Below are 13,620 nucleotides of genomic sequence, written 5' to 3'. Positions count from 1 at the left end.
TGTGTGTGTGTCTGTGTGTGTGTGTGTGTGTGTGTATGTGTATGTATTGATCAAGGTGTAAAGACCAGAAGCCAAAATCATAAACGAGACAGGTTGAATATTTCATCCTTTAATGTTGAACTTACATTGTGATTTAGTGCAGTGTTAAGAGAACAGCTCTTCAGATATTCGACTATTGAAACAGCTTGACGAATGTATCATCACCCAGGAAGGATCTGGAATTTGCAGTCTTTCTTCTGGTGGAGGTGCAAAAAAGAAAAAAAAAAAAAAACAACAAAAAACCAACCAACCTAACAAAAAAAACCAAAGGAAGCAGTCATGTTTATGAGACATTGTATGACAATAATACAAGCATTTGTGCTTGGGAACACTCTCTTACGGGCTGTTTATGGCACTCTCAAACTCTCTTTTGCCCTTTGAGGGAACATTTCCATTTCTACTCGACTGAGTTACTAACCTAAGAAAAACCCACCAAAAAAATAAGACTTGTATATGTGAATCAGATGGTCATATTCAAGTTTCATCTCTCTTTCCTGAGAAAGAAAAACAAAATGTGTTGCTGGCACTCCTTGCGAGGCACGGGGCCCTGTATTCACACTCAGCAACTTTGTTTCCGTAGTGGTGCCACCAAACATAGCAGAGCTGAAGAATTTGGAAGTGCTCAACTTTTTTAATAACCAGATTGAGGAGCTGCCCACACAGATCAGCAGCCTTCAGAAGCTGAAACACCTGAACTTGGGGTGAGTATGGGTGGATGGGGAAGGAAAGGGGGTAAGGCTGTGGGCGCAGGTGCGAGCGCGTGTGCTGTCACCAAGTGGGGACTGACCTCCAGCTTTTTTCTGGTGGCAGGTTTTTAAGAAAAGTTTTATTGTTTTAATACTTCTTTTCAGTGGCCTGCGTTAGTGCATATCTATTAGAGAAGTCATTGAAAACCAAATTGTTGGTACCATAAGGGAGTCTTTTTTTTGTTTTTTTTTTTAATCATAGTTTGTTTCCAACAAAATTTTATTTCAGTTAACATGGACCAGGAAGGGACTCATTTGTGTAGCATTAACTGTTCAGAGTGGTTGTAACTGGTTGATCTTTCTCTCTGTGTTAAGTAGAAGTCGTTTAGAAAAGTGCCTTCCTTCTCTGGAGGCAGGGAGGATCCGCTTCCGAACATGCCTCATTGATTCTTTACAGCTCTTTTATATAGCGCAGTGGTTATAATCCTCTGTCTGTCTTTATGCGAAGGTGAAGAGAGGAGGTTTGACTCAGCCGAGGTGGCCGAACCAGGCAGCAGTGAATAATACTAATAACGTCTATTGCTTTATAGTTTTCAAAGTCCTCATGCCGGTGTTTGACCCTCCGAACGATTCTGAGGGAGGGAGAGCAGGCACACTGCTTTCGTGTCCAGGAGAGGAAGGCAAGCCCCGCGTGAGAGCTCCAGTGACTCACTCCTGGTGCCCCTGCGCTTCGTGACCGAACTAGGTAGAGAACCCCGTTATCCAGGGTCCGCGGCCCTTCATTGGACACCACAGACGTCCCCAGAACTTGGGCTCCCGAATTCCAGCTTCCCTCTTGTAGCTCGTAGATGCAGTTGCCCACGCATGCTTCATCTGCCGTGTGAAGCAGGATATCTGTCAACTGATAGCCATTACATGCTCTGGTCTAGCTAGTGATTTACATGCAGTGGTGATACAAGCTGGCCACGTGTCTATCAGTTTAATAGGAAGCAATCACAAAAACAAAACAAAACAAAAAAACCCTTATTCATGGAATGATTTTTTAGTCCAGCTCCTTCTTTCCACAGGGAATTTGATGAGACACTCATCATGTTCACTCTGGTTAAGAGATAATCTTGGAAAGATCCATGAGCATTCTTTTTCCTGATGTCTGAGGGAAGTAGAGCTTAAAAGGGGGGGGCATCACTTAAATCAGATGGCTTTTCCCCCCTCCAAATACGGAGATTGTACACCCATCTTGCAAAGCAGAAAAGAAAGGATCCTTTGCTCACACCTTGTTTTGAAAATTAAGTCCTGTGTTTTAATTTGTGTGTAAGCCTAGAAGCTAAAGCTAGATGTATGTGCTAGATATATAGATTAGATATATTCCTAGGGTGCCTGGATGGCTCAGTCGGCTAAGCATCTCCTTTCAGCTCAGGTCCTGAGGATGGAGCCCGCCCCCCCCCCCCAAATTGGGCTTCCTGCTCAGCAGGGGGTCTGCTCATCCCTCTTTCTCTGCTCCTCCCCCCTCCCCCCACTCATGCTGGCTCTTTCTTCTCTCTCTCTCTCTCTCTCAAATAAAGAAACAAAATCTTAAAAAAAACTCCTTACATTCTCATTGTTAATTTGCGGATTCATGTATTTAACGCATTATTTATCTATAAGGCATTAGGAGTAGTACCTGCTGGATAGTAAACAGCATGTCATTGCTAGCTGTTATCCTCAGCACCATCATCATCATCGTTTTATTTACTATTTCACTGCAGCCTATATCAGGGACCTTGCTCGTGTTGGGACTCAGTGGCGAAAATCTCAATCCTTGGCCTTACGTCTGGGGCAGTGTGGGCTGTGGAGGAGCCAGAGTCTGTGAGGGGCCACGGACACGCCCGAGGTTGTCTCAGGGCTGTGGAGAGGGGTTGGGTGTTCCTCCACAGGTGAGGGGTTCCTACAGGGGGCGGCATTTGAGCTGAAACTTGATGCAGGAAACCGAATTTGTCAGACGCAGCAGCAGAGGGAAGGCCTCTCGGCCTGCGGGAAAGACCGGATGCAGAGCTCAGAGTATCACACGTTCCAGGAACTGCAGGCCGTTGAGTGTTGCTGAGTGTAAAGTGTGAGGCAGGGAGTGAGAAGGGAAGGGGGAGGCCCACTGAAGACGCATGAAGGTCTGCTGTTTAGTTACTGAGTACTACCTGAGCGCCCAGCGGTGGGTCAGCCACCGTCCGGGGTACCAGAGAGAAGGAAGCCGGCTCCCTGCTGAGCAGAGCCCCCGATGCGGGGCTCTGGGCCTGAGCCAAAGGCAGAGGCTTTAATCCACTGAGCCACCCAGGTGCCCCATCTTTTTTTTTTTTTTTTTTTAAGATTTTATTTATTTGTCAGAAAGAGAAAGAGCACAAGCAGGAGGGGCAGAGGGAGAAGCAGGCTCCAGTCTGAGCAAGGAGCCTGATGCAGGACTCAATCCCAGGATCCTGGGATCATGACCCTAGCTGAAGGCAGATGCCTAACCCACTGAGCCACCCAGGCATCCCAGGGCTTCTTACTCTTGATCTCAGAGTCACGAGTTCTGGAGCGTACATCACAGCTGGGAGACAGCGGAAAGTACACAGCTGGAACGGCAGGGAGGCAGAGGCTAGTGAAGGGCCCTGTGTGCCGAGGAAAGGGGCTTTGATTGTGTCCTGCTGCCCATGGAGGAGTTTTCCAGCAGACTAGCAGCTATGAGAAGAGGTTGGATTTTTGTACAGAAGGTCATGTGGAGGGGAGGTTGAGGTAGGTAGGGCTCGAGGTCAGGAGACCGACCCATAAGTGTGCTGGAGATGAGTGTTCTAGGCGAATGAGGGCAGTGACAGTGAAGGTGGGGGAGGGGTTTTATGTGAAAAATGCCTAGGAGGTAAAACGGACAGGATGGTAGCTGATGGCATGGGGGAATGCCTTGGGCTGTATCATGGGCAGCTGAAATGGAAGTAAAGACAGGGAGGGTTGTGGAAAGAACATCACGAGCTCAGGTGTTGTTGGGTTGGGTTGGAGGCACCTTAGGACAGAGTTACAAAGTTTTCTGTTTCTTCTTTTTTTTAAACCAAACATATCTTAGTTCCCTCTTATCTTCAGAGCTGTTTGCATTTTGGCTCTCAGTATTGTATTGATTGTGTAAAGCTTTCTGTATTTAATTACATAGCTGTATAGATGGGGTTGTCAAAGTTTGAACAAAAATTCTTCATTCTCTGGGAGAATGGGAGAGGAATTAACATGAGTTTCAATAAAGGATATTTCTGTCCTCAAATGGCATAAAGAATTATACCTACATAACCCTGTGTAAGGCAAGTCATAGAGGAGTCCTTAGACTAAGTGGCCCAAATAAAAATATACACACCAAAAAACTCAACACCAAAAAAGTAAATAATCCAATTAAAAAATGGGCAGAAGACCTGAACAGACATTTCTCCAAAGAAAACGTCCAGAATAGCCACCAGACACATGTCCAACATCACTCATCTCAGGGAAACACAAATCAAAACCACAATGAGATACCATCTCACACCTTTCAGAACAACCAAAATCCCAGAAGTCAAGAAACAGCTGGTGTTGGTGAGGATGTGAAGAAAAAGGAACTCTCGTGTGCTGTTGGTGGAAATGCAGACTGATGCAGCCTCCATGGAAGACCGTATGGAGGTGCCTCAAAAAATTAAAATAGAACTACTCTGTGATCCAGTAATCCCGCTCCTGGGTATTTTCCTAAAGAAAACTAAAACACTAATTTGAAAAGTTTTATGCACCCTATGTTTATTGCGTCATTATTTACCATAGCCAAATTATGAAAGTAACCCAAGTATCCTTCAGTCGATAAATGAGTGAGGAGTAAGAGGTGTATATACACACAATAGAGTACTGCTCAGCCATAAGGAAGAATGGATTCTTGGCCCTTTGCAACAGCATGGATGGATCTAGGGAGTGTGATGCTAGTTAAAGAAGTCCGAGAAAGACAAATACTATATGATCTCACTCATGGGGAATTTAAGAAGCACAACAAATGAACAAAGACAGAAACCAACTGAAAAAACAGACTTAACTAGAGAGAACAAACTGATCGTTACCAGAGGGGAGTGGAATGGGGGGTGGGGGGTGGGTAAAATGGGTGAAGGGGACTAGGAGCGTACCTGTGGCGATGAGCACAGGGTAATACATGACGTGTGGAATCCCCGTATTGCACACCTGAAACTGACATAACACTGAATGTTAACGCTACTGGAATCAGAGTAAAAATTACGTTTATACACACAGGGAATCCTACAGCAGAGCATTTGGGCCACACATAGGCAGATTTCGAGTAACATGCTCAACTAGAAGTCGTTTTTAAAATCTTCTCTAGTATTATGTGTTTATTCTGATGATGCCCAGACCTGAGAGGAGTTTTAGGCCCTCTGAATAAGTCAAGCTGCATTATGTTGTTAATTCTTTAAACATGGTGCATTTTACAGTGTTAATTTCCCCAAGATATAAAGCCACGTCAGCTATTTGTTGGTGAAATGCCTCTGGGATAATCTGACTGCCGAAGCATCATGTCCAACTCTTCTGGAATAATTTTTGACCCAGTGAGATGCTGGAGCTCATCTTGTGAAATTTAGAAGTTTTCACCAAGTATGGGGTTAAGTGTTCACAGATTTGAATTTTTTTTTTTTTTCTTTTTTGGCTAAGTGTAGGAACAGGTCACCGTGGCTGTGAGAAAAATTACTACCTTTAGCTAAGAAGGTTTTATTGAAGCAAGAAGAGCACGAGAGGACCTCCAGCAGTCGGAACGTTCCAGAAGGGGGAGCATTAAGTAAGGCCCTTCCTAGCTTGTGTAAAAGAGAAAGAAAAAAGATGGTGACCAGCCTTCAACTATCCGGTTTTATACATCTTTACAAATTTCTACATCACAGACAGGCACTTTCCCATTCTAGAACACACTGGGAAAATATCCAGAGGCAGTTGAGAATTTATACCATTATGTTACGAGTGTGCCCTCAGCGACTTTGTGAGCTCTGGAGTAATGTGAGAGTCCGCTGGCAGCACACAAATAGGAAAACCACGCTGGATAGTTCAGGCGGCCCACAGCGGTCTTCTGCCAGGGTGGGCTTACCTGTTGGAGGCTGAGGCACAATGTTTTTCAGTGACTTCCTGAAAGCTGATTGTAGTTCCAGCTCTCCGTTCTTCAGAGCCATCTGCAAGCCATAGATCTTTCTACCAGGCTTCAGATTTTTCAGCTCTCTTCCTCCTGCCGGGAAGGTACGGCTGTCCTCATTTTGCAGTTGAAGAAACTGGGTCTCAGAGACGCTGACTCACTTCCCTGAGGTCACCGAGCTAGCCGTGCTGGAGCCGGACTGCTCCTCTCACTTCGCTCTGTTCTGCCCCCGCCTCTGCTCTGACCTCTCGGGGGGGGCCTGGGAGCCAGGAGCGCCCATGCTGTCCGAGGGGCCCCGGGAGCAGCGGTCCCCTGAGTGCACACGGAGATGGTTGGAGCTCCCGAATGTGCTAGTGCCCGGAGAAGCTGCCAGTGGACCCCGCGCTCCTTGCTTTGTTTGCAGCCAGTGGTACTTCTGGACCCTCGTCTGTGTTTGTTAAAGGGAAGGCTTCCTTTCTGCCTGCTGGGTTAGTGAGCTTCCTGCTGTTGCTGCTGCTGGCTGCACCGATGTTCCTGACACACGGAGGGGATTGGTGTGTCCCTCAAGGAGAAGAAGAACCTTGAGTTCAGTAGGTTCTTGCCACCAGGAGGTGGCCAGTGTCAGGCTCGCTGTAGGCTGGAGAGTGGCTGGAAGCGCCCGAGATGCCTGCTCCCTCCGAGGAAAGCTAACCCAGGCTTTCCTGCACGTTACTTTCCAGACGTCTCCTGTGTTTGGAAGGAAAACCTTGACTGGTGATTTTCGAGAATGGGAAGCTTAGAACAGTATTGAAAGAAAGAAACATATTTCTGAACTTTTCCCCCTTCAACCCCTACCGGGCGAGTCAGAAAAGTCCTTGTTACTGTATTCACGGCAGAATGTGTTACATGAAAGTTTTGGTGACTCGGGTGAATACTTGATACAGATGTGCTTCACAGATTGTAAATTGGTAGAAAATATCAGTTGTTGTCATTGCCACAAGTGGTCTTGGAGGTTATTTTATTTTTACTTTTTTTAAAGATTTTTATTTATTTATTTGATAGAGAAAGAGATAGAGCATAAGCCGGGGGGAGTGGCAGGCAGTGGGGGAAGCAGGCTCCTCACTGAGCAGGGAGCCCGATGTGGGGCTCCATCCCAGGACCCTGGGATCATGACCTGAGTTAAAGAAAGATGCTTAACTGACTGAGCCACCCATTTTATTAAGTATAATTTAACCAATGATTTTTCTACCCAAGAGGTAGAAATTACTTTTCTCTTGGTTTCCTCTTGTGCCATCAGCTCTTTCTTGTGTGACAGGGCTGGTGGGTTAGCAGGTATGGACAGGATTGTATCTAGTATGAGAAGGCTTGAGACCTAGAGACCTAGTTTCTCTGCATCTTTTGAGGAATTATTGTTGCCACATACCTGAGGAAGTTCTCTGGAAGGGCAGATACTTTGCGATGATTGAAGTTTCTCTGTAACACAGTGAGCGTCATTGCAGAAAATGAGGAGCCATTTTCAGATGTTTCGTAACCATTTTCAGATGTTTCATCTGACTGCAATTCCTGTGTTGGTTAAAAGAACATTAAGTGATGGTAGAATCACGGCCTCTTCTAAGAGCTTCCCGTCTCTCACATTCAGCTCTTAGGCCTGTGACACAGAGGTGATGTGAGTATTGTCTGAACATATGTTTTATGTGTGACGTCTTGGATTTTTTTTCCCCCCATCACAGCATGAATAGACTAAACACTTTGCCTCGAGGATTTGGCTCTCTCCCAGCTCTTGAGGTCCTTGATTTGACTTACAACAACTTGAATGAACATTCTCTTCCCGGAAACTTCTTCTACCTTAGTAAGAAACTTTTAATTCTATAAATCTCCTTAAAATGGTACTTTGCGTTCTGAAAGTGAAATTTATTTGCCAGGGCCCCAACTCCAAGAGAAATTATTGGACGTATATATTTTTTTCTTCACACATTTCTTTTGAATATTCCTTCATAGCTCAGCAGTATGTATATTTGATATATAGTTATCCGACACCATTGCGCTCAAGTGGACTTAGTAATGTCATATTAACTTCCGGATGGAGATTATGTACCTAAATGAGATCAAGTCTCACATTTAGCTAAAGAACTTGACTTTCTTTTTAAAGAGCGTGCCAAGAAAATACGATAATGCATGTGTCCTCCCTTGTTGCTGTTAACCCTTTGTAAACCATTTCCCCAAAGATATTCCAACCGATTATTTATTAAAAATATCCCTTAATAAACCAGTAACAGAATTTTTTTGACATTTCCAAGCAGGATTCTTGTTGTGTTTTAAAAAGATGTAGTCTCTTTTGTGTGTAGTAGGCAATCAAACATGGAGAAACCATTTGTCACAGATAAACACACTTTATCTTTTTACCTGTATTCTATGCAAACAAATTGCTTGCTGCAGATACTCATAAAAAATGAGGAAAATGATTTTTTTTCTGAGAACTCACAAAATATTTAGGAAAGATTTGCTTTCCTTAAATGAGTGTTCTGCTTCTCCAAATAGTGACACGTATGGCATCCAGCAATTCTGAATTTTCTGAGCTCATCTCCAAAATTTCATTTATAACCTTATGCATATTCTCATTCCCAGACTTTCTTAAGCACATGAAGCCAATTCTAAAATATTTTCTTGGGCCATAAAGGAAATGTTGTTGTGTATATTGACACAGAGTTCTGTCGAATTTTAAAACATTAGAATGTAATTGAATACCTGTAAGCAAACAAAACAGACATCGGATCATCGTCTCCTTTTTGGTTAGGGATCAACAAGATGCCTTAGAATGTTCTCCTTCCATAGTTTGGGGGTCATGTTATCGCTTTGTAATACTGTGAACAAATTGCTGGTCACCAGTATTCTACCTGAGTTAGGGTTTCTGTAGTTTTAAACTCCCTGTCATCATGTTCACTCTTTTTTCTTCATTTATTTTTGTTGTTAAGGCTAGAGAAATAGTTAATAATACTTAGTCTGATTACGGAAACAGTGACCTGGGTTATGGTCTTCCTCACCTGAAAGCCTTTTAGTTATTTATTTTTAACAGAGTTGCATTTCAGCGATTGAACCCCTTTGCCCTCAGCATTGATACAAGTGTCACTGGTTTTCTTGGTTACCTTTCGGATGCAAAGCATAAATATGAATCAGAAATAATAGAAGAAAAACTCTGATCTTTTTTGAAAGCGTCTTGAAACCCTGTGCCAAACACTGCTGGTGCCCAGAGTTGTTAATTGCGTCAGTCCTCTTGGATATAGATGTTTTCCTGAACACACCAGCCCCACAATAAGCCAGTAAATCTAAGTTTGACCTGCTTCTTATTATTGTGAGCCCTAGGTGTGTCACAGGCTTTTCACCGAGCCAGGGTTATTAATCAAAGCTGACTCCCTTGTATTGATCAGACCTCAAATGGTTGGATTCCGTGCCACCCTGTTTATACATTGCTGTTTAATTTGCAGCCACCCTGCGTGCACTCTATCTAAGTGACAACGATTTTGAAATCCTGCCGCCAGATATTGGGAAGCTCACAAAGTTGCAGATAGTAAGTAATTTATCTAAATTCTTAGAAAATCAATTCACTTCTGCAGCCCTTGTAGGAGTGGAATCAAGTCAATTTGAGCAGGAGTACAGTTTGTTTTGCGGGAATCAACCACTCCTCCTGCTGCTGGATCTGATCCATCTGCAAACACTTGTAAATAAATTGAAGGGACTGAGCCTTCAGAGGAGAGAGGGCATGGGAAAGGACGAGAGTTGCTGTTGAGCGCATCTGTACGTGAACACTGTTTTGACAACTCCTTGTTTTCTTGTATTTAGCTCAGCCTTAGGGATAACGACCTGATCTCGCTGCCTAAAGAAATCGGGGAGCTTACTCAGCTTAAGGAACTCCACATTCAGGGGAATCGCCTGACCGTTCTGCCCCCAGAACTAGGTAAGGTTGCTGGTGAATGATCTTAGTTCCGGGGTTTCATTGATTACAGTGATCCAGATGCAACCATTCCGAACGAACAACCCTTGCTCCTTCTGTCAGGCACCTTCCACCGAGGTGCCCCTTTCTGGTCATTTCTAGTAGCACTTGTCCTTGACCGAGGTGCAGCCATTACCGGTTGATGTGTCCCGCTGCTCCATTCAGGGCCCGAGAAACTGCTGAGGGGGGGTCTGCCAACTCAGCCCCTACGCGGTGTTGCGTGGTGGGAGGGAGAAGAGCCCAAGGTTAGTAGTAGTGGTCTTGCCTGGGGTCCTTCCTTTGCTAGCTGGTGATCTTTAAAAATTTTCTAATCAAACTGCCGTTCTTACTTTTCTTCATCTCTTAATTTTTAATTTCAATCCCTTGAAAACGTGTACCGCCTAGTTCAAGTATTTGTTACAGCTGCGTGGAAATACCTTTGCTTGTCGTGTCTGTGGTTCTCCACTGACTCCATCTCCAGTGGAAATTGTTAAATACATTCCAGCTGGGACTCCCCTGGTCCTACTCCTGGGGTGGGTGATTCTTAACACTGTCTACCCAGTCACCCCGGCCAGGGTGGGCTTAGGACCTCCCTCGGAAAAAAGCATGCAGACAGGTTAGCCCATGGCTGAGGCTGTTCTGCCTTTCTGGAAAGCTCTCGTGTGCTCGTGCAGACACTCTGTGTCCTCTGACTTCTTCAGTCCCCTGAACTATATTGTCCCTCGGACTATGAATATTTGTGTTTCTGCTTCAAAAGAGCCTAATTTAATTTATTATTTGTTTAAGATTCATTTATTTACTTATTTATTTGACAGACAGAGATCACAAGCAGGCAGAGAGGCAGGCAGAGAAAGGATGGTGGGGGGGAAGCAAGCTCCCTTCTGAGCAGGAAGCCCTATTCAGGGCTCAATCCCAGGACCCTGAGATCATCACCTGAGCCAAAGGCAGAGGCTTAACCCACTGAGCCACCCAGGCACCCTTAAAAGAGCCTAATTTTAAAGAACACATTTAACCCAGAGTTCTTCGAGCAAGTACCTCACATGAGTCTGGTGGTACGAAAGAGGCCAGTTATTAAAAATCGGAATGCAAGCTCCATGAGGGGAGGGTGGGGTTTAGTATCTGCTCCACGCTCTGTCCCCATGCCTGCCCCGTGCCACGCGGCAGGTGGGCGCTCGGGGAACGAGTACTAGACAGGTTAATGAAACGAGGGCTTCCGACACTGAGGCACTGGGATGGCCATGCACAGCCAGAGTTTGACATCTGTCCGGTACAGTGCTTCCAGTGAGGGTAGCCACAAGCCACACTTCTAGGTACTCAGTACCACGTGTGGCTTGTGGCTGCCCTGTGGGAAAACGCAGGTATACAACGTTTCCGCCAGCTGGCATGTTCCGTGGGGCAGCGCTGGTCTAGAGGAAAAACATTCACATGATTTCATGGGACCACCATAAGGTTTCAGCCCCCGTTACTCCATCTCCTTCAGCAGCTCTGTTGTTGTGAATTGTCTAAAGGAATTTTTACTGATTTCAAGGGCCGAGAAGTAGCTCAGCTCATTCTCTTCATGGAGTGACAAGTGGACGTGTCTTACTTTAGGAGCAGGCTGAGGGATCAAGAAAAGTTCTCTGCGAAAGTTTTTAGAGCAAAAACTCCTTGTCAAAAGAAAGAGTTTGCACAGTGATTCCTAACCCAAGGGGATAACATTAATAATGACTGGGGGACTTTGGCTTCTTCCCTGAACTACTGAGTCAAAATCTCCATGCTGAGACTGATTTTTTTTTCTTAAAGATTTTATTTTATTTGAGAAAGAGAGCACATGTGTAGGAAGAAGGGTAGAGGGAGAAGGAGAGAGAATCCCAAGTAGGCTGTGTGCCGAGCACTGGGCCCAACATGGGGCTAGATCTCATAACCCTGAGATCACAGCCTCAGCCAAAATCAAGAGCTGGACCGACTGAGCCACTCAGATGCCTCAAGACTAATTCTTACATAATTTGGAGAAGCTCACTCCATGCTTCTGGTGTGCATTCTTGGTTATTATGATTAGGAGAAATTGGTTTTTTTTTTTTTTTTTCAAGTGTATTTTGTCATTGTTCTGTTCCATTTTCCAAGCAAAGAGGCAATGTAGGGCATTAATCAGGGATTTCTATCAGATGATAGTTTGTTAGAAAAATAATCCTGGGTGACCACCTACCTATGTACTTACATCTTTTGAAATCTTAACTCACATTGCTTATCCTATTTAAATATGGCTTCTACTCATATTTATCATTTATGTTGAGCACTCCAATAATAAGTATATATATTTTTATTCAAGAATAGAATTGAGGAGAAAGTTACTAAATGACTTTTTTTTTTAAACCACATGTAGGCAGGCTTAATCTCGACATCTGCCTGGTGGCAGCTTTCCCTAATTACAGGCAAATACTTCGCTGGAAGCAAATGATAAGCTCCCGGGAGTTGCTGTTACAAATCTAAACTAAAGATGAAGGCAGATGTATTCTTTATTTTTGAATGGTGATTTTTTTTTTTTTTTTAAAGAATCAGGACTAATATATACTGCGCGGGAATATAATAATAGCTATTGTAATTGCCAGCACAGATGAAAGCCTCTTGTGCCAAGGCGCTGTGAGTGCTTTTCTTGCTCTATCTCCCGTAATTGTAAGCTGACTTTTTAGAGGTAAGGAGATGAGCTGAGGGGCACCCATCGGGGCACAGCTAGTAAGTCACAGAGGCTTGGTTTGAACCCTGCGGGCCTGTTCTCCAGGTCAGGATTCCTAGCCACTGTGGTGTTCTGATTTCCATTCGTGCCCGCAGAGTGATTCCCAGAAAGCGGTTTCCAAGTGTGACTAAAGCCCGTGCTGGCCGGCCTCCCCAGGCGAGCAGGAGAAGAGCTGCTCCAGCATGGCCATCGTGTGGCCAGCTGGGCTGGTGTGTCAGCAGTGGGGCCATAATCACACTGCAAGGTGCAGAAGAGATGCCCCGGGTGACACAGGTGCTCTTCAGCTAGCTAGGCCGTTCCCAGGCATGGCGTTGTCCCTGCGGTTCTCTCCCCCCCCCACCCCCCGCTGCCCAGGCACTGCCCCCTCCCATGGCCGTCCAGCCACAGCAGGAATGTTTTGGTGTGACTTGTCCTCCACGGCTATGGTGAGCCTCTGGAGCTGCCCTGGCTGGCTGATGACTAACTAGAGACCGATGAACCTGAAGTGGCTTCTGTCTGTCCCTAGAGCATCCCTGGGCTGCAGGTTGGCTCCTGGGTGCATCTTCAGGTGCAGATAATGAGCTCTTCCTTGTATGTTCGTATTTTATGTAGCAGAAGTAAGTGAAGTTAGTGCTTCTGGGATTCCTGCGAAATTTCCTTTAAAAATAAATTTGGAATTTAACGACTTGAAGCCTTATTGGTAAGACTATTTGAACTAAGCACCAGGAATCCAGATGGCTTAAATGTGTCAGGTCTAAAATGTTCAGGGACACAACACAATAAAGTCAGGGGCTTGGCTGGAATTTTTTCTATGTAATTATATTACTTTTGTTGTGACTCTCTGAATAAGTTACTTTATCTGTTGTGTCTGATTCCTAAACAGTAACACCTTTGATTTGATGTTGGTCCATATATCTATAGCAAATTAGATGCAAAACTGGGTTCTGTTGTTCCCCCATTCATTTTTTTTCATTCATTCAGACATTTGTTCAGTTCTGTGTTAGACTAGGTCTTGTGTCCAAGGAACTTACTTTCCAGTAAAGTAAAATTCACTTATTCGTCAACTGTTTATTGGGTCCCAGCTTCATGCTTATTTCTTGGAGATTTGAGAAGGGAGACACCCCTGTGATCCTGCTGTGGGGGAGGA

General features: G+C 44.8%; 1 protein-coding gene across 4 annotated transcripts in view; it reads left to right on the top strand.

Moving 5' to 3' along the window:
- The window catches only part of RSU1 (Ras suppressor protein 1), a 192,789-nt gene that overhangs the window by 49,645 nt on the left and 129,524 nt on the right, over positions 1-13,620 (top strand). For all 4 annotated transcript variants that reach the window (XM_032349509.1, XM_032349510.1, XM_032349508.1 and 1 more), the window contains 4 exons: positions 620-740; positions 7,545-7,663; positions 9,297-9,379; positions 9,652-9,766. In XM_032349509.1, coding sequence (XP_032205400.1) covers positions 620-740; positions 7,545-7,663; positions 9,297-9,379; positions 9,652-9,766 — 438 coding nt within the window. The remainder of the gene's footprint in view (positions 1-619; positions 741-7,544; positions 7,664-9,296; positions 9,380-9,651; positions 9,767-13,620) is intronic.

The sequence above is a fragment of the Mustela erminea genome, chromosome 6 (assembly GCF_009829155.1).
Source record: "Mustela erminea isolate mMusErm1 chromosome 6, mMusErm1.Pri, whole genome shotgun sequence".
In the NCBI taxonomy this organism is placed as follows: Eukaryota; Metazoa; Chordata; class Mammalia; order Carnivora; family Mustelidae; genus Mustela; species Mustela erminea.
The sequence above is the reverse complement of the archived record's forward strand: the minus strand, read 5'-3'. Positions and strand labels throughout refer to the sequence as shown.